The sequence below is a fragment of the Apodemus sylvaticus genome, chromosome 6 (assembly GCF_947179515.1).
Source record: "Apodemus sylvaticus chromosome 6, mApoSyl1.1, whole genome shotgun sequence".
Taxonomy (NCBI): domain Eukaryota; kingdom Metazoa; phylum Chordata; class Mammalia; order Rodentia; family Muridae; genus Apodemus; species Apodemus sylvaticus.
Genome location: NC_067477.1, coordinates 33,878,726 through 33,904,221, shown reverse-complemented (window position 1 = coordinate 33,904,221; position 25,496 = coordinate 33,878,726). Strand labels below are relative to the sequence as shown.

The following is a 25,496-nucleotide window of genomic DNA, read 5'->3' as shown; positions in this document are numbered from 1 at the left end:
TTTTGGTGATAATATATAGTCTGCTATCTTTAGGGACCATTATTCAGATTCCTTCAAAAGCAGATGTCTTTCTTCTTGCAGACTTGAAGTATTTGATCTTCTAAAGATTTTTTTTTTTATAAACATGCCCCATAAGTAAACGAAGTGATGGCCCATTTGAAAGAATCCAGAGGCTGCTGTCAGAAAAGGTCTGATTTAGGTCACCCAAATACCCCTGAACAGATGTGTATGGCAACCTTCCCAGCACTCATTATGAAAATAAACTATTAATTATACTGACTGAAGAGCTGATGAGTAACAGGAAGAGCCCTTTGAGTTCTGGACAAGGAATTTGTGGCAGTCACTTCCTACCAGCTGGCTGTCATGAGTGGACAATGATCCAGGTCTGGGCAATCAGGTGTGCTCAGCTGGCGGGGTACTCACTCTTCTGTGTCCAACAGTAGCCCTGGCCATCTGTTCCATCAGGAAAGTCACAAAGGGTCTAGGTGGTCTTTGCTGAGGGAATTAAGATGATGTCAGGAGAGTCCTGTGGGCCTGCTTAGGCTACCATACTGGGTCAGAATAGGCACTTCATCATTTTTAAAAAATACTTTTTTATTTGAAATTGGGATGCAGACTCTTACCATTTTTTCCATCATCTCTTCATCTCTCTTAGAGCTCATAAAGGAAGTAGGTCCAGTGGAGACCCTCTTCAGTGCCTGACAGATGCTCCTGAGTGTGCTTAATTCATAATAACTTGATTTTAACATGCCTAATTTGACACTAGAAGCTGCACTAGTAGCTCCTTATTTTAAGTTCACAATCTGAAGGAAGAATCTTTAAGAAACCTCAATGTACTTTATGTTGTAGCATACTAATAATTATTCAGTAAGACTTTGAAGACAGACGTATCTTCATTTCCATTCTGACTCCATGACTTTGTATAATCTTGGACATATATGTCACATTAACAATTTCTACATTTTCTCTGTAAAATGAAGATAGTAGTCACTGACTCTGGTAATGCATCAGCAGTTAGTCTCTGAAAGTCAGCTAAATCTGTATAAGAACCTTTTAGTTAAGTATACAATGTCCCACTTGAAAGTTGAAGAAATAGAGCTACAAACATTTAAATAACTTGCCTCTACATTACACAGTAACAAGGTGAACCTAGATAGTTTGATTTGAGAATATGTGATATAAACTATATTTTGCATCACTTTAAATTATGATGATCAAATATAGTGATCATTTATCCCCGATCAATTTGAAAAGGCCAAAGTTATATTTCAGTGAGTTTTAATAGTGCCCTCATTTTCTGTCAACATAATTGTATTATCTAATTACTTTTCTAATCATGTTTAAATAACTTACCATGTGTAAAACACTAACAATTGGCCGACGAGGAAGCTCCCTGTTCAGGCTAGCTACTAACCCTCTGCCCCACCAAACCCCATCCCACACCCAGGACAGAGTGGATAGAGGCAGTAGGTTAATTCAGTTCAAAAAGTACACCTTCTCACTCTTGTAACAGGTATTGCCTATTGATCTCAGTGTAAGATTTCTGTCTTCATTTCCTAGGCAGCCACTCTTAATTACTCAAACTTGACATGTGAAATTAATTATTTGCTGTCCCTTGGTTTCATTGACCCTAGAAATTCAAGCTTCTAGGGTATGCAAAATATCTGAATTTAAATTGAGCTATGGCATCTCTATCTGCATTAAAAACTATTGGATTTTGAAAGCAATAATATATTTTGAACCTCCTTAGGTATCTTAGCTTTCAAAAAACATACTTCCTCAAATATTTCTATTCAATGGGTTGCCTGCTCTTTCTACCTGTTTTATATAACTATAAAGATTTTAATATAAGCAATGTATGATACCATGCCTTAAATTGCTTTCAAAATACTGTAGAGGTGGAGTTTAGTATATAAGGCAAAGGACAGAGTCACTGTAGAAATCATAGTAGACACTCAAGAGTCAAGGCTTGGAAGTGTGTCTTTGAATGTAATTTGTATAATGGGTAGTGAAATTCAGTTTAGGTTGTATATAGCATAAGGGACATCTAGTGGTTATCAAGTTCTCTGCAGATTTAGAAAATGTAATATAAAGTCATAGGTGAGTTCAGGCTAAAATCATCATCTTGGCTACTCTGTTTCTGTTTCTGTTTCTCTTCCTTCTTCCCACCCCCTCTCTTCCTCCCTTCCTTCTTTCATATCTTCCTTGATTTCCTTCCTTCTTTCTGAGAAAGAACATTCAGCTGTGTGGGGTTGGAGTGGCAAGTATCTAGGAGGAGTTGGGGTAGGGAAAATATGATTAAAATATATTGAATGAAAAGAACTTAAATTTTAAAGATTACAAAAATGATTGCCATCTTGAAAGATAACATAGAAATAAGGTGCATGGGGTGGGGAGTGTTGTCAAATGTCTCTTTAGTGTAAAATTAATGAAGGGTAAAGAAATGTTCTCAGAAAAACCAAACCAAACCAACCAACCAGCCCGTCTAACAAACAAAGTCTCAGCCTTAGTATTCTGCCTATCATGTCAAATGGACCCAGTGCTTATTTTCTGTCTTTTTGCACCTGATTAGAGACAAATCCGTTATCAGCTACCTGCCAGCATGTCCTATTTTCCAACCACCTTCCCCACATCTTATGCTGATTATAGAAGGGCCTCCTTGGACCACTTTGAAAAGCCATCTGATTAGGATGTTCATTAGGCTAGAAGCAGAACTGCTTAGCAGGCCAGATAAGAAATAGTTTGTAATTGCTTTTGACAGATGGGCCCACTTTGGATGTTTCTTAGTCACAAAGAAGCCGAAAACCTCTGGGCTGTGTGTATTTAAACAGACATAGGTCTCATATAATAAAGGGGGTACAACACACTGTATGGTCTTGGCTTCTCAGCACTGGGAGAATACTCCTGGGATCTCCTCCATAGGCCACCCCATCTTTGCCAAACCTATCTCTATCCATGGTTCTGAAGCAGCTATCTTGTCTTATGCACTACATAGAATACTAGCTTCTCTGGTATGCTGCTATTGTTTTTGTTCAACTATGCTAGACTCTTTGAAGGTTCTGCTTCATTGAACTTTTTTACAGAATGTTCATCTACTCTTTGACATTTAGAATTTTCATATAACACCGTCTGTAAATTCTGGTTACCATGTCTCTTATCTCTATTCTCTTGAACTAGGGCCAGTCAGCAGTTGGTAGTTATGGCCAAAAGCTTCATTGCTAGGGTTGATTTCTGCTGTTTGACTCTGGATACAGAAGGTAATAATTCTCAGGCAATATTTCAAGATATCTACATGGCTCAGATGACTTCTTCATTGTCATAGTAGAAGTTTATAAAGACTCTTTAGTATACTCCAGAGTGGAAGGCAGCTAAACTTAGAAGATTCTGATTGAATCTATGATTGAGTTTTGTACATTTTTCATTAGTGCTATGCCAAGGAACATAAAATAATAATAATGGACACCCTTGAGCACAGAGATTTCCATATAGGCAACCTTATAGCTCATCTCTACAGCATGTACACTAGGAAAACCTCAACAAAGATTTAGCGACCCCCATCAAATGCCTTTTTACTTCTTGTCATTCTTTAGCTCTCTACTCTCTCATCACTTATTTTCAGGCAGAATAAACCTAGGGGTTTATTCTTGATTATAGTATGCTCTATCTTAGTCATATTATCAAGTAGTCATTTGGTCTTGGTTTTTGAATCTCTCTGCTTACCACTATTTTATCATGCATATATGAATTTTATGTCAAGTATTTGGAGACATAAAAAGGAAAGGCATGATTTTCTCTGCCTGAGAAGATGTCAAACTACCAGGACAGACATGAAGCATTGGAGAAGGGAACTGGGCATTGGAAAGTTCCCAAGGAGGGATTACTTAAGCCACAACTCATATGGCCAAAGGTAATTATCCAGAAAAACCAGTTAAAACCTATCTCTAAGATAATGAGTTGAATGAAATGCATAATTCAGTCAGGTGACACTGGAGTAGGAACTAGACAGGGTCTTTGATATAATGTATGAAAACTTTAATTAAATCTGCAATTGGTGAAGAGCCATTGGAAAGTACTTTTAAAAAAAAGCAAACAAAACAACACTATGTGGTTATTTGAGCCATTTCTAGACTTTGGAAGAAAAATAACAGTATATTCCTTGTTAAGTCCAGCATTCACCATTCCAATTTTCTCACCCTTCTAATCAAACTGCTAAAGACTTCCTTTATGCTCTAATAGGTCCCTCTTTTATCATTCGTCGTATAATTTAAGTATTTTTAGAGCCTTTCAAAATCAGGTACCACCTACTCATTTGATATTAGTTTCTCTGCTCTGTGACATGAAACTTCTACTCCAGTCAGGCCTGTGCCCTTGTCAATTATTATAAGGCAGAAGGGACCTTATAATTTAAACAGACATAGGTCTCATATAATAAAGGGGGTACAACACACTGTATGGTCTTGGCTTGTATGTCTGTTTACTGCTTGGCTTAGTGCATAGGAAAAGGGAATACATGAGAGTTTATGTGTACTCTCTACTATAACCAGGAACTTTGCTAATTATTGGGAATCATTGATGACTAAATCAGGAATGTACCACTTTTGTTTATAAATTTAATGGTATGAGGACCTTAACAGTATTGTTCCTGGAAATCACAGCAAAAGTCCAATTTGTGTCAAGTTTCTAATCACATCTCCTTGAGCATCAATCAGAGAGACAAATATATCTCGCTGTAATTCTGCTTCTAATATATCTCCACATTAAACATCCCCAGCCTGTTGTAATGCTTACTCTTATGCTTCCCTATGTTCTCCATGCTCAAGAACTAAAGATCTAATAGTTATTTAAAACCTTTAACTGGATTGTTTACTTTGTAATATTTAATATGGAATGACAATTTATCTTAAGTTGGCTTTCGTGTTAGAATATGATAAATGTAGAGAATAATTTCTCTTTATTTTCATGATCATTTCTTTGAGAAGAGATCTGAGATTTCCTCTGGATTGAATGAAAAATGTAAAGTAGAATAGAATGATATTAATTACAAATACTATGCTTTAGTATAGAAAATCGAACATATTTGCTAACATGGATCAATGAGATGGGAGGGTTTGCTGTGCCACTTTGACTCTGTCAGGGAAATAAACATGTAAGCCAAAATGTAACTGGAATATCTGCAGTATTGACTTTCATAGATACACTCAGGATGACACTGGAGCCCTTTGGTTCACGAGCACAGATCCATGAGGTCTGGTGCATAGCATACTCTCTCTCTCTCTCTCTCTCTCTCTCTCTCTCTCTCTCTCTCTCTCTCTCTCTCTCTCTCTCTTTCTCTCTCCATCCTTCCCCCTCCATTCTCCCTCTCTTTCCCTACATCTAGGGCCATGTGACTGAATAGCTTTATTCAAAATAGCTTACATATTAGAATTTAGCTATTCAAAATCAGGTTATTTGTTACTGCAATCTTCCCTATGTTCCTTTTATTTTTTCCTAACAAAACATCCACAGATGGAACCATAGAGCAGAGGACATGGACCAGTGGGCCTTCTGGGACTCAGTTTGTTGATGTGTTTCATTTGATCCATAGCCTACTAGATCACACATTTTGTTTTGTTTTTTTAATATAATTATTTGTCACAGTCTTCTCCGGGTTTAAAGTTTAGCTGGACTCTTTTAGAACTTTTATTTTGAGCACCAGAACTAAGATTCCCCCAGCTCCACCACATGTCTTCTGCCTTGAAGGTCTGAATTCAATTTTTATTTCCCGTTTATGATGCTGATGTTTATTTTTATTTATTATTTAATCTTTGGCAGACTTTCACCACTGTTAACAAAATCTAAAGCATGTAAATAACAGGCACTATGGTATGTAGCAGTTGCAAATAGCAGGCACTACATTATATAGCACTTGGGATTTTGAGCCCGAGTTGGGTGTCAGCTGCCTCTCAGCAGGCAGAGTGAGTTTATTGACCCCTTTTAACAAGACCATAGTTGCAGATGTGTCCTGGCCATGCCAAATATTAGCTTCTCCTGACTCTGAAAGCTAAGAGGACCATCTGCTGCCACATTTGTTCTTGGACTTCACTGTTGGAGTTTGGTCAGTGTGATAGATGTTAGTGATAATCAGTCCTAAATCTCTGCAAGCATGTGTGTGTGTTTGAGAGAGGGTAGCCACCATGAATGTATCCTATGATACATAATAAGTATCACAGTATATGATTAACATATACAGATTACTTGGTATATAGATATTTGAGCTTGTTAAATCAAGTCATAAGCTGTTGTCCTGCTTTTAGGGCTGACAATACACCTAAGACTTACCCTGTGATGAAGATCTTTCCTTTCTACTCATTCCAGGCTGAGATAGAATCTCTGTTGCTTTAGTTTATAACTTTTCACAGAAAATAACACCTAGTCAGCTCTCACTATGGGGCAGGAGATATGGCAACTCATTTCAGAAAAGGTAATATTATCTTATGCATTCATTACAGTCCTTGGGAGTGAGACATGCCATGCATATTAGCCATTGTCCCTAGGCTGACTTGAGTTAAATCCTTTATTTAATGCCTCATAGTTGGCATGGGTAAATCAAGCTTAAACACCACTAAGGAGAACTCCTTAGTCCATAGTGTTTTAAACAATGGCCTTATACTGATACTTGAGTCCAGTGTCTAATTTAATAAAACTATAAGGATTTATTGAATATTAAACACTTAAGCGCTAGTTCTAACTCTAAAAGGTATAAGGTTCATTTTTATTTATTTACAGATAGATACTATACTTCTGTATTTCAGAAGGTATTTGAGGTCTATTCACAGTAAGGAGAAATCACATCTGATCAGAATAAACAATTTCTTGGGCCACAGAAAGAAAAGGGGTCAGAAAGAGTAGCCCGTGTGAGTTTGTGGAGAGCCCAGAACCAAGGTTCTTTTGCAGATCTTCTGTCATTTATTTATTTGTTTACTCTAGTCATGAGATTAGCTTAAAATTTTATCAAAGCTTTGACATTCTGGAAGCTAGACACACAGAATACTCATTTCATTATTATTTATTCTCAAAGGATTAAATAGGAGTGGAGGAAAATTATGTTGAGGTTTCATGTGTAGATATAAAAAAATACACTGCAATGGGATTTGTAGTTAGCATTGCTCTGCTTAAAGTACCCTTAAAGTCATCTCTGATGACTTCATTTCCAAATATCCTTAAGTTCCTGGGTCATTGCAGTGGAGCGCAGTGGACAAGTCACATACATACCTGGATGTGATTTGATCTTAGATCTGACCAAGTGTGTTTATTAAAACTGTCCCATATGTAGATCCATAGATGATTAAAAATGCTTGACACTCATGATAAAAGAAAGGCCAAGTCTTTGAGCCTCCTAGTATTTGACAGCATAGATAGTTCTAAACACCATCTGGGCACACACATTATACTTCATTGCTTCCAGTTTTCTTCTTTGAAGAGTGTGGGTCCAGAATTTATAACAGATATTATGTAAATATGTTCACAGGAAATTGAGTATTGCATATGATGAGGTGGAAGGGCAGAGGAAGATACTATGGGAGAGAACCTTTGGTGAATTCTTAAGGATGTACCTTACAAGCCAGGAATCATAGAAGAGTTTGATGTTACGAATTCAGCATGTACAGACAGACTAGACTCCTTTCTCAACCCAGGCAAGGAAATGAGATAGTGGGGCAAAAACTTTTCATCATTGATTGGCAGTATAAGAGTTATGATTTGTCAAATGATAGGATCAACTTAGGTAAGAAGGTGTGGGATGATTTGGGATAGAGGTCTTGGGAAGGGATGCTATTTAGACACTTTGGAAAAGAGAGAACAATTGTAGTCCAAGGGACTTGATGAGAAAAGATAGACTCTCATTAATACCTGCCCCATATGAAGTTTCCAAAGTGACCCTGACAAGAAAGTATAAGAACCTTCTTGAAAGGGATTCTTGTAGGTACAAAGAGCTTGTGTTTCTAGATAAAGTTTTATTTATTACAGAGGGATTTCTGATTCATGTATAGATATGACCTAGTAAAGAGTCTAAAAATTACCATTTCTTGACTATGTGACTTTGGTCTAGTGTCTATCTTTCTCTGCATTTGTCAGTGAGGTGGGGGATAATATCAGTGTTTCCATCTATTTAGTGTAGATGATATTTAACAGTGTATAGCAGTGTTTTTCAAAGAGCCCAGAACATTGTAAGATCTCTATACATGACAACTATTATTATTATATTGCTCACACATCATAGTTTCTCTATATGGCGCTATATCATGATCATAGACATTTGTTCAAAGAGACTTTGTCTTAACTCTGAGCCTCTGTTCTTATCTCTTTTCCCAGCTGGTCTCTTAAGCATGAATTATAAGTGCAATCAACAGTCTTTAATCCCTGGGTGGGATAGTAAGACCAGCTTGTCATTCTTATACTCTGCCTCTTTGGCTATGTGACATCTTCCCCCATGGGGTACCATTTCCACCTTGTCCTTAATTGCTTCTTGCCAGGGCAGCTTGTCAACAAGGCTGCTTTCTGTCACTTGATGCCACTTTTTCTGTCTATTTCAGTCCATCACTTTGGGACACTTTCTTAAGTGAGAGGCATGTTTTCCAGAGAACACAGTACCAAAGCTAATTCACCTTGGGCAATGGTCTGTCTGATCTTCCTGTTTTATGCCCAAGTGCACAAGCTCAAGGTACCAATACTCTTCTGCCAAGCTATGGAAGCTCTTTAGAGTATGTGTAGGAGGTGAAGGGACAGATAACAGCAACAAAGCTGGTCAGTTGAGTGTCATAGGGCTTCAAGACAATTCCCCTGCTGATCCTACTTGGTAGTAACTATTCTCCAGAATCTTACTTTGGAGCCACTTGTTCCTTATAGCATTCTAACACTGCTGTAGATCAAGATGCAGCATTGCATATCCCTAGATTTTTGTGCCAGTTGAGTTGCTGTATTCTACTATGGATGGCTTTTAACTTCCTCTTGACATTAACCTGGAAGTACAAAGTGATCATTGGGCAGGGGCGGATTGAGGAGATGAATAAAATTGAGGTTCAGAAAAGTTTCTTAACTGTCAGCAAAGGGAGATGTTAACTCTCTTTTCACTATCAGAAATTCTGTACACACAAACAACCAATTTTAAGGTCATGATAGAGAGCTTGCCTCCTAAGAGGCTTTGACAGAAGTCTAGTTATCACCAACCACTTTCTGCCCCTGCTTTTCCCAACCACTTTAGGAATTTTCATTCTGCTTATCATTGTCAGTCCTAGATTCAGCAAGGGATGCTTCACACAGAAGAGTTGGTGTTCGTATTCATTTTAAAGGCCTTGTCTTTTCACTTTCTGTCTTGGATTCCTGTAAGAACAGATAGTTTATCTTTCTCTCTCTACTTATTTTTCAGGTGGCCAAGCCTCCTCTTTTTCTTTTGGATGAGTTATTGCTGCCTACTAATAACTTTTACAGGGAGCAAAGTCAAAGTCATTTCATCTAGAAACAGACCAAGGCAAAGCTTGGCTCTCATTCAGAGATCACACATGCTAAGGCATCATGATGGCCGTTAGAAAGGGGATGCCAGTCAAACTCTGATTATTTCTTTCTTGATTTTGTTTGAGTAGCTTCCTGAGGATTCTGCTCTGTTCCTCTTTGTTTGTGGTCAGTCTGGTGGAACTAAAGCAAGAAATGCAGCTTTTGAACTGAGAAACTGATCATGTATGACTTTCTACAACATTAATAAGTAGCTTCCTTAGTATTGATGATAGTTCCAGTAGACATGTGAACAGTTCTGCTCATGAATTCTGGAACTGATGCTGAGATTTGAGTCCTGCTCTAGGCTTACCAGTGTTCTGTCTCTGTGCTGGCTCCTTAGCTACTTTCTATGTCTATAAAATGAAAGAATGATTCCAGGTTTGCCAAATATGTGGTGTCTGAGTGGGATGGTTGATGATAAGCCTTTACTATAGAGCCTTCTATGATGTATCTAGTAAGAATGAAAAATCATTACTATTCTTAATGGTATTGACTATAGTTCAGTCCACAGTCAAGGTTATATAATAGGTGAATAATTTCTGATACATTGTAATGATTGCAGATCACACTGGTTATTATAGTTCAAAGTCGATAGCTGTGCTTGGTTATTACCTGGTGGCTGGTTAGAGGAAGAAAACAGTCTATAGTTAGATGATACAGAGCAAAGGATATGCATGGACACGACCCATCCAGTTAATATTTTCTCACTGATACAGTCTGAGTGGTAAGACTGATTTTGGCCAAAGCCTTGTTACTTTACTGAAAGTACAAACATCACCCAGGCATGCACAGGATGGTACAGAGTTAACAATAAATACCACAACTACCCTCACATAGTTAAGGCTTTTGTATACTTATTTCCAGAAACTCATAGACCAGAAAAATAGCAGAAAAAGATGAGGGCCTGTTTCAAATAAGGTAGAAAATGAAGACTGATATCTTTGGTTGTCTTCTCCCTTCTATTTTCATGTTTGGCACATACGTGCCTATTCTTGCACACATAAAAACTCTCATAGGGGTAGGGTGTGGAGGGAGGGAAAAGATATCATACAAAGTTAAAGAGATAAACACTGATAAGGGTAAATTATTTTAAATATTTTTGGGACATCTAGATTAATCCCTATGCCATTTTGGATTGTTCTAGGTTTGGAAAGTCATAACAAACTCTTTTCAGTTGGTATTCTCACTTTTTCTATCCCTCTCTGAGATGGTGGCCATGGTCATGTGGTATGGACTGGGGACCATATCTTGGGGGGAACACAGATCTCTTATAGGACAATTAGTCTGTTGTATGAACTTTTTTTTTTTTGTAAATTTCAATTCTCAGGTAAATGAATGTCCTCGACTGCCTAAACTAGGACATTCTCCTTTGTTTCAGTGTCAATGGCATAATTAATGTGACTATAAAAATAAAATCCCACACACTCTCCTAACCAGTGTTCCTCTCAACCATTAAAAGTATCTTTTGTGTGTGTTTATATGTGTGTGAATAAGGCAAGCTCATGCCATGGCATGTGTGTGGAGGTGAAAGAATCATCTTGGGTTTTAGTCTTTAACTTTCACCTAGTTTGAAAGTCTGCCTCATGTTTGTTTACATATATGGAAGATTACCCCATTCATGGACTTCAGGGTTTCTCCTGTCTCTACCTCCTATCCTGCCATAGAAGCACCAGGATTACAGAAACACATGAGTATAGTTATCTTTATGTGGGTGCTAAGGATTCAAATTTGGGTCTTTATACTCATGTGGCAAGCACCATATCCAGTGAGCCATCTCTGTTCAGCCCTAGTCAATCATTCTTTAAGGTAATATATCCACATGGTTCTGAATAATAGAACAAAACAAGAGGGTATGGTAAAACTATAAGTCTCCCAGTTCTGAATATGAATCCCATAAGTCTACTCTCCTGACAATTTCATAGTTCATAATTCTTTCCAAAGATACTTTATGCTTATACAAACCTATGCCTTTGTGACTCCCCATTTTCATACAATGGTAATACAATTATCACTTTGTCTTGCTCTTAACTCCACTTAACAAATGACTTGGAAGGACTCATAAAAACCTGAGGCAGTATTCAATGTTAAAAGGCAGCATTGCATGCCCTTACAGAGTTGTGCCATCTATTACTGATGGTCATTAAGGGTGTCTGTGGCCTTTTACCAAGGATGCTTCTCTAAATTTTTGCATATATTTTGCATCTGTACAACTCAGTCTCTCGTGAATTTTGTTGGTAAATTCACACTGATAACTTTCTGATGTCCAGAAACAGTCTACAAGGGGAAAGACAAAAGGTCTACAGTGGCAATGCAGAGGCGCATTTGGAAACTGTCCATGCCCCAGCCAATCTGCAGGATGCTTTCTTCCTTTTTTTTCCCATGAGGAGTCTTTTGTTTCCCATGTTGTTTCAGACCATTATGTCCTGAAGCCTCTTCCGATCCTTTTTCTGGATGCCCAGTGAATGATGGATTGATACCGTTTGCAAGACTGATTCATATGGCACTTTTGTTTGGCTTTTGACAGGTTGTTTATAAGAATAATGACATCCGTCTGGAGCTGTCTCGCTTGGCCAGGATTGGGGACACCAAGATGAAAATCTATGGTGAAGTTGTATTCAAGTGTGAGAATGTGGCCACACTGGACCCTATCAACTTTGAGACCCCAGAGGCTTACATCAGCTTGCCCAAGTGGAACACCAAACGTATGGGTTCCATCTCCTTTGACTTTCGCACCACTGAGCCCAACGGCCTGATCCTCTTCACTCACGGGAAGCCCCAAGAAAGGAAAGATGTCCGGAGCCAAAAGAACACAAAAGTTGACTTCTTTGCTGTGGAACTTCTTGATGGCAACCTGTATTTGCTGCTTGACATGGGCTCTGGCACCATCAAAGTGAAGGCGACTCAGAAGAAAGCCAATGATGGGGAATGGTACCATGTGGATATTCAACGTGATGGCAGATCAGGTAAAAAGGGCTTAGGTTTGAGACCAGAAAAATGCAGTAGTACATATACCCCTGCTCTTCCCATTCCCCAGTTAGCTTTCAGGCTCTACATGTTTATGATGACATTACTCGCATGTTTACCTGTCCCCCTACCATTATCTCTAATGGCTGTTTAAAAATGTTATTTATGAACAAGATAGCTGTCTTATGGATGTCTAGTATTCTTAGCTTCTCTATCATTCAGCACAATGTTCTCAGTGATAGTTCTAAACCTCTAGCACCTTGAGTGATTTGATAAATAGCATTTCCATTCAGACCACAGGGACTGTCAAGATCTGACATTCCCTGCCCTTTCTTCTCCCCCCTCTCATTACCATGGAAACTGACTGTGACATCACAGGCATTACATTATGTGATTACTCTGTGGGAAAAGCAAGAGTTTATGCAATGATAGCCCTTCAATAATTGGCAAGAGTCATGTTGCAGGAAGGAATTATGACAAGAAAGGAAGCAGCAAATTGATTTTTCCTGAAGTCATGTTCGATTTAAAGGCTTCCTTTGGTGTGAAAGCCCACATTTCACTCTTCCACGAAGGCTTCACTAACTCCCCATCCCTCTTCATAACCTTCTACATTTGGTTTAAATGGCTTTGTTTGTTTCTGTAGCCACAGATCAAACAAAGTAGCCCCAGGCAGTACATAGCTACTCTGGAAGAGTAACAAAAAGAGAGGGGCGGGGGTGGTGGGCAGCAATAGAGAATCTGGGCTTTTGAATACCCGAACAGTCTGGCTGCCTTTTGAAGGACCCTCTGGAGAAGCTGGTCATATTCTCTGTTATTAGTAAGGCTGTTTCCCCAAGAGGACTAAGTATAGCATCTAAATTTCAGGCTATTTTCTGATTCTTCATCTGGGCAACACACAGCTAAGAATGGTTTTTAGCTTCATTTGCTGTATTTGTGTGGATTACATCTCCTGTGAACATGAAGCCAGTCTGGGCATTTTAATGTCTAGGTACCCTTGACCATTATGACAAAGCAAGAAGGTCCCCCATCCAAAGATAAAACTAGAAATTGCTGAGCTTTCACAGAATGGCAGCTTTTCTGCATAATTTCCCAGCTAGAAGGGTGGCAGAGATGAGCTATACTGCCCTCAGGAAGATCTGGATGGGGTCTATGTAGAATGCAGGCAGTGGCAGATTGTGGCTTTGGATGTTTTACTGCCCAGTAGGATTCTCTATTGATTGTCTGAAATCTGGTCACAACCAAGAGGCTTAAAATTAAATGTGCTTGTTGAACAAGAATGAGCAGTTTGTGTTTTTTCTTAAAAGATAGAAACACAAAAACATACTTTCTCTAGAGGCTAAATTTCTCTTTCTTAAATTTATCAATAAAATGCCAACTGGAGCAGCAAGCATCAGAACACTTTGTCAGAATTGTCTATAAAACATTGCTGTTATCTCTTTGTGACGATGTGGTATGGTTGAAGGTTTTGCTAGCAATTATGTATGACCTTGGTGTGACTTAGTGGTGACCCATTGGTGTTCTGAGAAGGCTAATATACATAAAGACATCATATATTTTATTTTTAGCCTATAAAATTTACTAGGTAAACAATAATGAGTTCAGGAAAGCAGTGTAACATCACATTTCAAAATGATCTATTAAATTTCATTTCTTTGTGAGGATATTTTTCTGGTATATTTTTTTCCAGTTAGCTATCAATTTCTTCTATAATAGATATTTGTAAAATAAGCATGCTCAAATAAGCCTTCTCTCTTGAGCATTTCAGGAATAAATACTGGCCTCAGTGATGGTGTAGTAAACATTTTATGAGCACTCCTCAGTGGAGACAATGAGTCTTAAAACCCAAAATGTGTGCTCACAAAGTGTTCAGCCACACTTTCAGAGCACAGGCTTTCTATGGGATACAGTATAGGCTCCAAATTTCAAAGTGATTCGAGTCCTGACCATACTAGGCCATCTACATGTCTCTTGTCTCAGTTTCTTTCCCATTGCTACTATAAAATATCATGACTAAAGCAACTTAATGGAGAAAGGGTTATTTTGGTTTATAATTCCAGAGAGCTACAGTCCATCATGACAGGGAAGGCATGGCATTAGACAAAGTAGGCATGGTGGTAGAAGCAAGAGGATGGCTGTTCATAGTGCATCCACACTCGGAAAGCAGGGAGTGGACAGACAGTTGGACAAGACTAACAAAACTCAAGGCCTACGTCCAGGGACCACGGACTTCCTCCAGAGCCATGCCATAAACTTCCAACGAGAATCAACTGGGGAATGAGGGTTCAAACATACAGGAATATATAGAGCATATTTGGGATATTTCCCATTCAGGCCACAACACTAGCCCATCTGTTTGAAGAGCTAAAGAAACCTTTAAGAGAAGCCATTAGGAGATACAAATCTCAACGTCTTCCTTTTTTGAAATAATTTTTTTCTTTGACTATTTCATATATCTATACTATGCAGTTTAATTTCATGTGTGTCCCCACTATCTCTCTCCATCTCCCCTAGGGTTCATTAATTTCTCTCCATGATAACTTCTATTATTCAATGATCATAATAATAACTATCGTCATCATCATTATCATCATTATCGTGTCTCCACAGTCAAATTAGTGATGGTCTCGGGTTTGGGGCCATTCACTGGAGCATGAGAAACCCTCCAGCAGCCACATCTATTTCAGTACCCCCAGACCTCCAAAGGACTAAACTACCAACTCTCTACAACTGGAGAGACCCATGGCTCCAGCCGCATATGTAGCAGAGGATGGCCTTGTTGGGCATCAATGAAAGGAGAGGACCTTGGTCCTGTGGAGGTTCAGTGCCACATTGTCGAGGAATGCCAGGAGTGGGTGGGTTGGTGATCAGGGTGAGGGGGTCGGGATAGGGAGTTTTCAGAGGGAAAACAAGGAAAGGGGATAACATTTGAAATGTAAATAAAGAAAATATCTAATAAAAAATAATCTTTGCTATTAAGTAGTCTAAACCTGCAAGAACTCCTCAGTTAAGGGAAGAGACTTGAAAGCTCCTCTCCCAACCGTGCAAGAACAGTAATGACTCCTACATCACAAAATTGTTTTGAGGGGGGATCCTGCAAAAACACATAACTGGCATCATGGTTCAGAGGCAGAGTGAAATGCTTCTGTGTGTGAATCACTAAATCTGAGCCCCAGCACTCAAAATCAGTCAGTTTTCTCTAATTCATAAAATGAGGGGCTGGAGAAATGACTCAGCAGGCTTAACAGAATTTATTGCTCCTGCTGAGGTCCCACGTTTGATTCCCAGCCTCCCGTGGTGGTTCACAAAGGGATCTCATGCCTTCTTCTGACCTCAGGCACCAGGCACACATGTATGTGCACATATGTGTTCTAGTGCATGCGCATGCACACACACAAATTCAAAACACTTATACATATAAAATAAATAAATCCAAAAAATTAAATATATAAAATGTTTAAAATGGCAACCAGGTATTATTTTTTTGTCATGTGGGTCTTGAAATATTATGAATTAAATAGGCAAAGCCCATTTCTCTAGAAGACAGCTTCTAAAGAGAGTTAAGGGAGGGTTGCTGATGTAATCTACCCCAACCACACACCAGCGGCCCTTTGTGGTCTTTCTATTCTGTTCATTCTCCTGTTATAATTTGGAGCACGCACAGCATATCTGTGATCTCCTTTAATCTCCTTCAGCCCTTGGACTGCATGATCACTGGCTGAGGGAATTAAGGCCCAGGCAGAAGAGGCAGAACAGAGGCTGAATAATGGATGGTGCAACCCGCTTCTCACACTACCTAGAAAGCATGTCAAAGAATAATACTTTAAGAGAAAACAATGCTGTCAGGATACTCAGTTACCACATTGGTCATCTCCTATTTCGTAGGTCAGGAAAGAGAGCTGTCAAGATGTTGGGGGAATGGCAAAGGGTGAGAAAGCCATGGAAGTCAAATGGACTTCTTCCATCTTTCCAGGCCAGGAACTTGGGTTATAGCTTCTGGAATCTCATTTGGCAGAGCCCATTATTTTTGGCACTCCCAGCACTTATCTGTGTCTCTGGGTCCATCTCTTTCTCATCTCTTCTTGCCTGTTTAATTACGAAAAAACTTCCTTCCCACAATTAGGTCTAAATAATAATAATAATCATTATTATTATTATATCATATAATAATGAATAATAATATATGTATACTATGAAGTACATAATTTTGTGGAGCTGATTCTTTTCCTTCTACCTTTTCCTGAGTTCCAGGGATCAAACTTGGGTGGTGAGGCTTGATCCATAGACATTTCTACTCAGTGAATGAGCTTACAGTCCCTTGAGGGCTTTGTAAGTACTGTTCTCTCTGCCAGGCATGCACTTTGTCTTGCCTTGTGTAGGTCTGGATCATTTTCAACTTTTTGCCTTCACTGTTCTCCATACAGAGATGCCTCCAGTGAGTACAGACATTAGAGCAGGCCTACGAGCTGCCCGCATGGCACCCGTTTGGCTATTTCTACAACAGCTGCTATTAGCTAATATTCTTAGATTCTCTGTTGATTTTTCTGCCTCGACGCTCTGCAAAATCAGCTCAGTAGGAGGAGGACTCTGCCCAACAAGCCTAGCGCTGTGCCTGTAACTAACACTGGAGAAAGAAAAAGTGTTCCCTGTGCATTTAATAACGCATGAAGAATCACATTCCATCCAGGTGTTGTGGCTCACGCCTATAGTTCCAGCACTCAGGAAGCAAAGCAGGAGGATGACTATAAGTCCAAGCCCAGTTTAGTTTTCATAGCAAGTACCAGACCAGGTAGGGCTACTTTGTGATCTTCTGTCTAAAAGCAAAACAAGTACACAAGGCAAAAACAATAACAAAAGCAGTCAAAGGTAGTGCACAAAATTTTGGTTGACAGAGTGGACAGTCAACGCCTTGTCTATAGCGTATTCATAGAGAGAGAAAACCCAGTCTTTTGGGGAAACCATGAACACCGGAAGAAAACAGGCAATACAGAATCATTCTGTTCCCGGCTTCACTGTAAATGCTCTACAGATCTGAATTCTTTTAATCATTGCAGCATCCTGCTAGTTGAGGATAATTATTTTTTTTTCCCTCTAGAAATGAAAAGTGAAATCTGTTCTTCAAGACTGTAAAGCTGGCAATTGGCAGAACTGGGATTTAACCTCCCTATGCCCTATTTTGTATCTTATCTCTCAGCGGATATGGTTATGGAGAGAAGAGATGTACTGGGGTTAGTCATTGGGTTTCTTTCTGAATCCCTTTTAATAGCCCACACCACCATAGCTTCAGGGATCGGAACCAAGTGGTTCTTCCTAGCAGCTTGTAGCCATTGTTTCCCTGGTTGCCATAGTGTCTCCTGACAAGGAAGAGCTGATCTCCCCACTCACCTGTTGGGCTACATTCCTTGAAGCAGCTCCAGAGTCTTACCTGAGATGTAAGAAGATCCTTAACTCACACTGTGCCTGTCTCCCATTCCAGGTACCATATCTGTGAACAGCAGGCGCACGCCATTCACCGCCAGTGGGGAGAGTGAAATCCTGGACCTGGAGGGGGACATGTATCTGGGTGGGCTGCCAGAGAACCGAGCTGGCCTCATTCTCCCCACGGAGCTCTGGACCGCCATGCTCAACTACGGTTATGTGGGCTGCATCCGCGACCTGTTCATCGACGGGCGCAGTAAGAACATCCGGCAGCTGGCGGAGATGCAGAATGCAGCAGGCGTCAAGTCCTCCTGTTCACGCATGAGTGCCAAGCAGTGTGACAGCTACCCCTGCAAGAACAATGCAGTGTGCAAGGACGGCTGGAACCGCTTCATCTGTGACTGCACTGGCACCGGCTACTGGGGGAGAACCTGTGAAAGAGGTATGTGGTATTTCTGGGTCTGAGGGGAGTGATACACGATCCAACAGTCGTCTTTACCCACCCTGTAATTTTCTGCTTCCAAACAACAATAATATTGAGTTCTCTGGTTTCTGAACTCATTCTTTCTAGTTGTGAATGGTTAAATTTGTTTAGTCAGTTAGATGCGAGAAAGGAGAGGTATATAATAAGCATCCCCATGATCACATTACACTTTAAATATCTTCTATGCATAGGGAAGGTTCTAGAAAGAAGCAACTGGGTGTTTCCTTTAGTCCTTGAAGTCACACTTCCTTGGTGCTTTCTGCCAGCTGACTCTTGGGCTAATCTCCAGAAGCACAATATTAAACAAAATGTGTCTGTCTCTGTTGCCGTGGCGCTGCCTGTCTGCTGGGATTAAATAACTACTTGCAAACAGTTTTATACGAGGCTGAGTGATGGAGTTGTTATGAACATGATCTCTGGAGCTAGTCATAGGAGCTTTTCCAAGACAACGTCTCAGAGACTTGATTCACTCATTTGTTAAAGACCCGGCAACCAAGAAGCTACCTCATCAGATGCTGATGGTGATTACGTTAATGGGTTCCTGGGATGTGGAAAGCATTTAATACATGTTAGTGATTGCTCTGTGGGTAGATATTAGCATCACCATCATCAAGGGGAAGGTGCAGAGGAGTGAAGAAAGCCAGCATACTGCAGGGATTTAGATGGCATTTCTTCAAAGAAGTAGTAAAAAAAAAAGATATGAGCATGAGTGACCATTTGTTTGGCAGAAGGGCGAGAGAAAATGTGAAAGCACATTCGTCTGGAAGCCTCTTTGCCTAACAACTGAAACTGCCTGTTATCGCCAAGCTCTTAGCCTTAAGAAGTCAGGAAGTCAGTGGGATGACTTCAGCTCACAAACTTTTCCTCTTGAGGGGTCACTCTCACAGATACATGTGGGTGATCTGGCATGTCTCTTGTGGGTGCTGCCTATCGACAGAGCAGATCACTAGGGACACAAACAAATACATCAATTATAAAGAGAGTTATTCTCATTTTTGCATTTTTGCAAACTGAATAAAAAAATTCAGAACCCAGAGGTCAGAGGATCTCAGTCACAGTGGCCTGAGGTCCCTAGAGATGCTCTGCTTTCTTTTCTAAGATCCATTGATGGACACTTTTTAACATAATCATTATGTGAAACTCTACTTCCTTGATGTCATACTTAGTTCTGAAAATTTTCCCCACAAAAAGTAAAATATTTAGGCCGTAAGTCTAAATGTTCATTTCATAGATATAGAACTGAGACATAGATGAAGGGTCTTTATGTCATCATGCTAATTAGTAACACAGGATTCCAGGCCTGCCTGACTCTAAAACACTCTCAAGGTCATTTCGCCTCCAAGCACTGCACCGTCGCTTATTTTCTTGACAGAAGTATGAACTTTCCTTCTAAATCAATCCCACATATATTTATACAAAGCTATTTAAAGACAAACATAGAATGTACAATGGACTCAAATTTAGCTTGACAATCCACTAAGGAATTAAATTCTCAGATTTGCTTTACTAAGATACTCACCAACTGAACAGGTTAGCCATAGTGAAAAGAAGACTGCCTTATGTTAATTAAGGTCAAGTATTCTTAGCTTGCCAAAAGAGGAAATCTCGAGGATGGAATAGGACAGACTCAATGGTAATTTTATCCACTGTAAGACATTATAGGGACCAGCAAGATGGTTCACTGGGTAAAAGTGATGATGTCTGAAGAGCAATGCTCAGAAACTACATGGGAAGGAGAGAACCAATTCCCACAATCTGTCCTCAGACTTCTATTTTCTGGCATGTGCCTGAGACCACACATATACACAAACACACCAAGTAATTTTTTTTAAAAAAAGATATTATAAGACTCGCAGGAGAACAGGTGGTCTTCCAAAATTTTAATTTATCTGATTACAATTAAGTAGCTATTAAAAGCTTTTGATTTTAGGTTCCAGAAATTACTGTGAATAGGAAACCAAAGGGGCTAACAATAAAAATAATAATAGACATCACCATCTATATATTTTAATAAAGTGGTAAGCTTTGTTGAAAAATGCTAAATAAAGTATCAAGTCAACATTTAGAAGTTAGTATGTAGAGTTTCTTCTCTCTGAAGGAAAAAGAAATGCTTTGTCAAAGTTAGAGACAAAGGTGGTCCTAGGTAACTAAGTAGAAAGCTAAAAAGAAAATTTACTTTAGTCTTCAGCCTTATATATTTCCTAATTCTCTTGCCTCATCTTTTAGAGGGTAGTGGGGAGGACAACTTTGATGTAGAGTCTGCCATTAGACCTACTTTACACCGGTAGTTGGAACTTTTCGTCTAGGGTCATTCCTGAGCCATGCCCATCTCTGAACTGAAGTTTTCATTGTTACACTCAACTTTCCCATTTTCATTCACATTGGCTCCTACTAAGGGTAACATTACTATTGTGAGATAATTGATCTAGGTGAGTCAAGTCACAATTATTTTAGGCTCACGGGCACAGCTTCTTGGGAATTTTCTTTAGTTTTATTATGTTGGTACAAATGATTCATTTTAGATGTAATATTAGAACTTCCAAGAAAAAATAGAGGAAGGAGATGATAAAAAAATTTAGAGCAATAGTTAGAGTTCAGTGATCAGTCTGATATTCAGACACATGGGGCAACTAGTCTTTAAGCCAAAGGGGCAAATGTTCCCACACAAAGAGACTATGAAACACTTCCTTCATTGTCACTCTTTAGGAATGCCTATAGTTTCTGAACATCAGAAATAAGAATGAGAAAATCTAAGAAACTTTCAATCTCCTTTCTCCCGCTCCCAATTTCATCATATAAAATGGCCACTCTGCCTATTTGTTCTACAGCTTTCCATATGATATGGTCATGTTCATGACACCTACCGCCCATGTCTGACATAACCTTGTTTCTTTTAAATGACTACATACTAGTCTGCTGATTCAAAACAGGAACTCTGCCAGATACATGCTTATTGCTTTTATTGGACATGGTGTCTAGAAGAATTTAGGTCTTCAAAAAAATATATATAACAAACTGAAGAAAAATTACTCAAAAGTCTCCACTGAGGAAGCAGTTTCAATGAGGAAAACAATGTCATTGGGAAGCTCTATTATATTCAATAACAGAGCAGTCCTCTCATTTTTCCAGTCCAATGATTCATTCTGAACACAGTGTCAAGAACAATACAGGGGCAAAAAACAATTAGTGGGGGAATAAAACAATCCATTGGACCGTCTGGGACTTGAGCGATATATAGATCAAATGTCTTACATTTGCTTAGCTGCCTCTCATTTGGGCAGAATGGATGGCTCTTGGCTGCACTGTACCAAGAATAATTGTCCCTCATATATCCCCAATCAGCTGCCTTTTAATGACTAGTCAAAAATGACAATGTAAAAGATGCAGTGACTTTCACTGTACTTGGCCAATTTTGGACCAACTCCCATTGATTTGCCCTTGAAATAGGTGAGCTCATAAACACCTTGCACAGCTGGCTCTAACACTGCTTCCTGGCTCTAACGCCTCAAGGCCTGTGAGTTACAAGAGGAAGAAGTGAGATGTCTGAGGTAAACTTTTGTTCATAGATTGCTTTTATAGACAGTGTAATATCCTCAATACCTTGGGTTTACATCAAATCAGTCTTTTCCATCCCAGAGTTCAAATGACCTTTCTATCTCTCCAAACCAGCACCAGGGTAGGCTACCCTACAAAGACATTTGGAAAGAGTCCAGGCACTTGACAGACTTAGCAACCCCATGTGGCCTATTTCTATTCCAGATGGCTGCCTCCTCATCTTAGCTCATATTATGGTTGTTGCTGCTTTGGAAACGTAGTGGATTTGAATTTAAATTTAAATTTCAAAGCAAGAAAGTGTTCCTTTTCTCCTTCACCCTAATATCCTGTGTCTTGTTTTCAATGCGGTTGTAGGGAAGACTTGCAGTCCTCTTGAAATATGGGTTGATGAAATGTAGGGAACACTAAGTCCATATTAAGGATTGGTCTATAATTAGTTATTAGTATCAGTATCATCAAAGAAAAGATACTGAGAATCAAGGGGACCTAGGAAGGCTTGCTAGTCTCTTGAAGTAACATTGTGAAAGCACTCTTTCAAAAAAAAAAAAAACTGCTCAGCACCACTCCATTCTTGTCCAGTGTTTCTTCCATCATCATAGTTTTCAATTTCGAGAGCTTCTAACTACTGGTGATCTTTAGAAATGAAGCCCTGCAGCTATGTCTTCAAGAGGGTGTTTCTCCTAAGGAGAGCAGGTCATGAGAATGAGGAAACACTACACACAGTATCTTCCATATCTCGTTCCCACTAGGACAGTGTTTACAGAATCATGGGCCTTCTCATGTCAATCGTGTTCACGTAGGGTAATGTTTATGGTATATTAAAACAATCCCTGAGAGGGAAGATGAGGGTCAGTTTTTTAGTCCTTCGGACAAGTGAGAAATCCAAGCCTTCCTCCTAATTGGGAGAGTAGATTAAATTTTTCTCAGCATAGACTGAGACTACATATATTTAAAGGAAATGCTCCTTTAATTTTAAACCCCTCTTTGATTAAGGTATATAGAAGACACAATAAATGACAGAGGCAACTGTGGATCCTTTTAAGCTTTTGAATTTTGCTATCCTGAAAAGGAATTCATGCTATAACAGAGTGGTTTTAAGCCTGAGGGTCAAGACCTCATTTGAGATAACATAGCAGATGTCCAGCATAGTGGACATTTACATTATGCTTCATAACAATACCAAAATCACAGTTATGAAACAGCAACAAAATAATTTTATGCTATGGGCCACTACAACATGAAGAACTGTATTAAAGGGTCACAGCATGAGGGAGGTTGAGAACCACTGCTATAAAATAATTAGATACACATTCAATACTTGTTTAAAAATACAAGAAAGAACCAAGAATCAGGAAAAAATTCACTCAATGTCTGAACACAATTAGCTAACCATTGAAACAGTTTTAGCTAGTCCTTTTCATACTTTTAGAGTTTGGTTGTTCTTATTTATGGATATAATCATGCTATAAGAACCTTGTGTGTTCTTCTCCCGATGAATATCATATTGAAACCTAAGATATATCTTCCTAATTATTGTATATTTATACATACACATGTATACATGTGTGCACATACATGTAAATCACATATATGTATATCCAAGTTAATACAATCTTATGGAACTATTCTCCTTGTATTCATTCTTTTATGATTAGGGGCAGAAAACCCTGACTCATAAGGCCATAGATTGTTGTAGACCCACAGCCATATGAAATTGTTTGGGATTTTTTTGTCTTGCCTATTTTGGCTATTTCTGAATGAGTGCTGAAATAAAACATTAACTGTGCTTATGGAAATCAAGTGATTCTGAGAACATTAATTTACAGAATTAAGATAGACAGGACATACTTCTTCCAGACTCTAGGATTTTGTTTCTATATCCTATACATGTGATAAAACCAAGAATAAAGATATGAGAGGTATCTTAAGTGTCTTATTCCAGCAGGGAAGGATGGGATCAGTATATATTCCCCATCTTTATTCAAGGTTTAATTTTCAGTCAACATTTTGGCTGACCATGAGATCTTGGGTGACAGTAACAACAGCAGTCCCAGCAGTAGATTCTGCCTGGGAAGGCAGAGATATTAGTTCCAGAGAGGCTGGAGCCTTGGGTCTTCTGTGATTCATTCTCATTTTTGATAGGTGGAGAAGACCAGAGAAGTTGATATTACTCTAAATTGGAGCCAATGAATAGTTTATGGTTTCTCATCTTTATTCCATTCCTTTTCACAACACACTAAGTAGCCTTTTCTCCTCATGTATACAAAAATCTGGAGTCAAAGATCCTTAAGGAAAAAGTACCTGAAATATATTTATGTGTCCATAATCTCTAGCAGTGTGTTATACATATATTCATGCTGTGTGGTTTGAAATTAGCACTTTAGATCTGTCTGGGTCTCTATTTGCACACCCATTTTGTTGCCGCTGTAGCGATCATCCTTGTACCAGTGATGCTCAAATTGGGATCTCAAGCCTAGGAATCTCCATGGAAACCCAAACTTCTATATCTCCATTTTCTTCTTTGCATCTCAGTTTAAAAATTAAGGTGCTAGTATCATTGAACAACCATTGATGCAGCAAGGCCTTCCAGCACCAAAGTGATTTTACTTTCTTTTCTTCCTTTATTAGTAAATGGCATTATTATTGTCCATGGGCATTTTTTGTTACATTTTGTTTAAGAACCAAGTCCTGGTAGTCTTTGTATGAAAACATCTTGCATCTGTCCACTTCTCTTCCTTGGTGATACTAGGATTATATAATATATTATAAATAATATATATAGTATATATATTATATAGCTAGATAGCAAGTAGAACATGAAAATGAAAATGAAAATTTGTTTTGTGATATCTATAGAGTATTGTGTTGCAGTAGGCAATTAATCTTTATTCAAATCACCCCAGTAGTGGCAGCAGTACATTCCTCCCTATCCATACCTAGTATTCTTGGTTTTCAAATGAAACACACATGTAGCCTTCTATTTTATTATGTCTTAAGCATCTCAATGACTGGGCCACTCTCAAACCTCCCTGTGACTGGCACCTCCCCTCCGATATTTCTGAGTTATTATTTTTTGAAATCTATATTCTATCGTTGCTCCCCTAGACCCAAGGGGTGATTCATGAAGCTGACTCTTCCCCGGTTCTTCCATGGCTGGTATGCTCTCTCATCTCCACCTCTCAGGCCTGGACCTTACTCCTTTCCTTTCTTAGTCCCCTTGCCTGTGAATCCTGAAGTCTCACTTCTGTCTCTCTGCCCAGCCATTAGCAGATAGCCACTTTATTTACCAATCAGAACCAACTGGTGGTAGGGACCCTCAGCATCTTACATACTAATTCTCATACAATTTTAGAAACCCAATTAACATAATACAAGCCATAGACAAATCCACAACAGTATTGCAGGAAAATTTTCTTCACATTCAACACATTTCTTCCTTCAGTAGCTTTAGAATCAGAAGCCTCATTTCTATAAAACCGTGGGAAATCAAATGATAATACTTGTTATTAAACTCTAACATTGGGGCAGCCATTCAGTAAACATATCTCCA

The 25,496-nt window shown here is 39.0% G+C and overlaps 1 protein-coding gene across 6 annotated transcripts in view; it reads left to right on the top strand.

The window, feature by feature from the left end:
- The window catches only part of Nrxn3 (neurexin 3), a 1,578,315-nt gene that overhangs the window by 480,254 nt on the left and 1,072,565 nt on the right, over positions 1-25,496 (top strand). For all 6 annotated transcript variants that reach the window (XM_052185306.1, XM_052185305.1, XM_052185308.1 and 3 more), the window contains 2 exons: positions 12,053-12,491; positions 17,966-18,349. In XM_052185306.1, the coding sequence (XP_052041266.1) occupies positions 12,053-12,491; positions 17,966-18,349 (823 nt within the window). The remainder of the gene's footprint in view (positions 1-12,052; positions 12,492-17,965; positions 18,350-25,496) is intronic.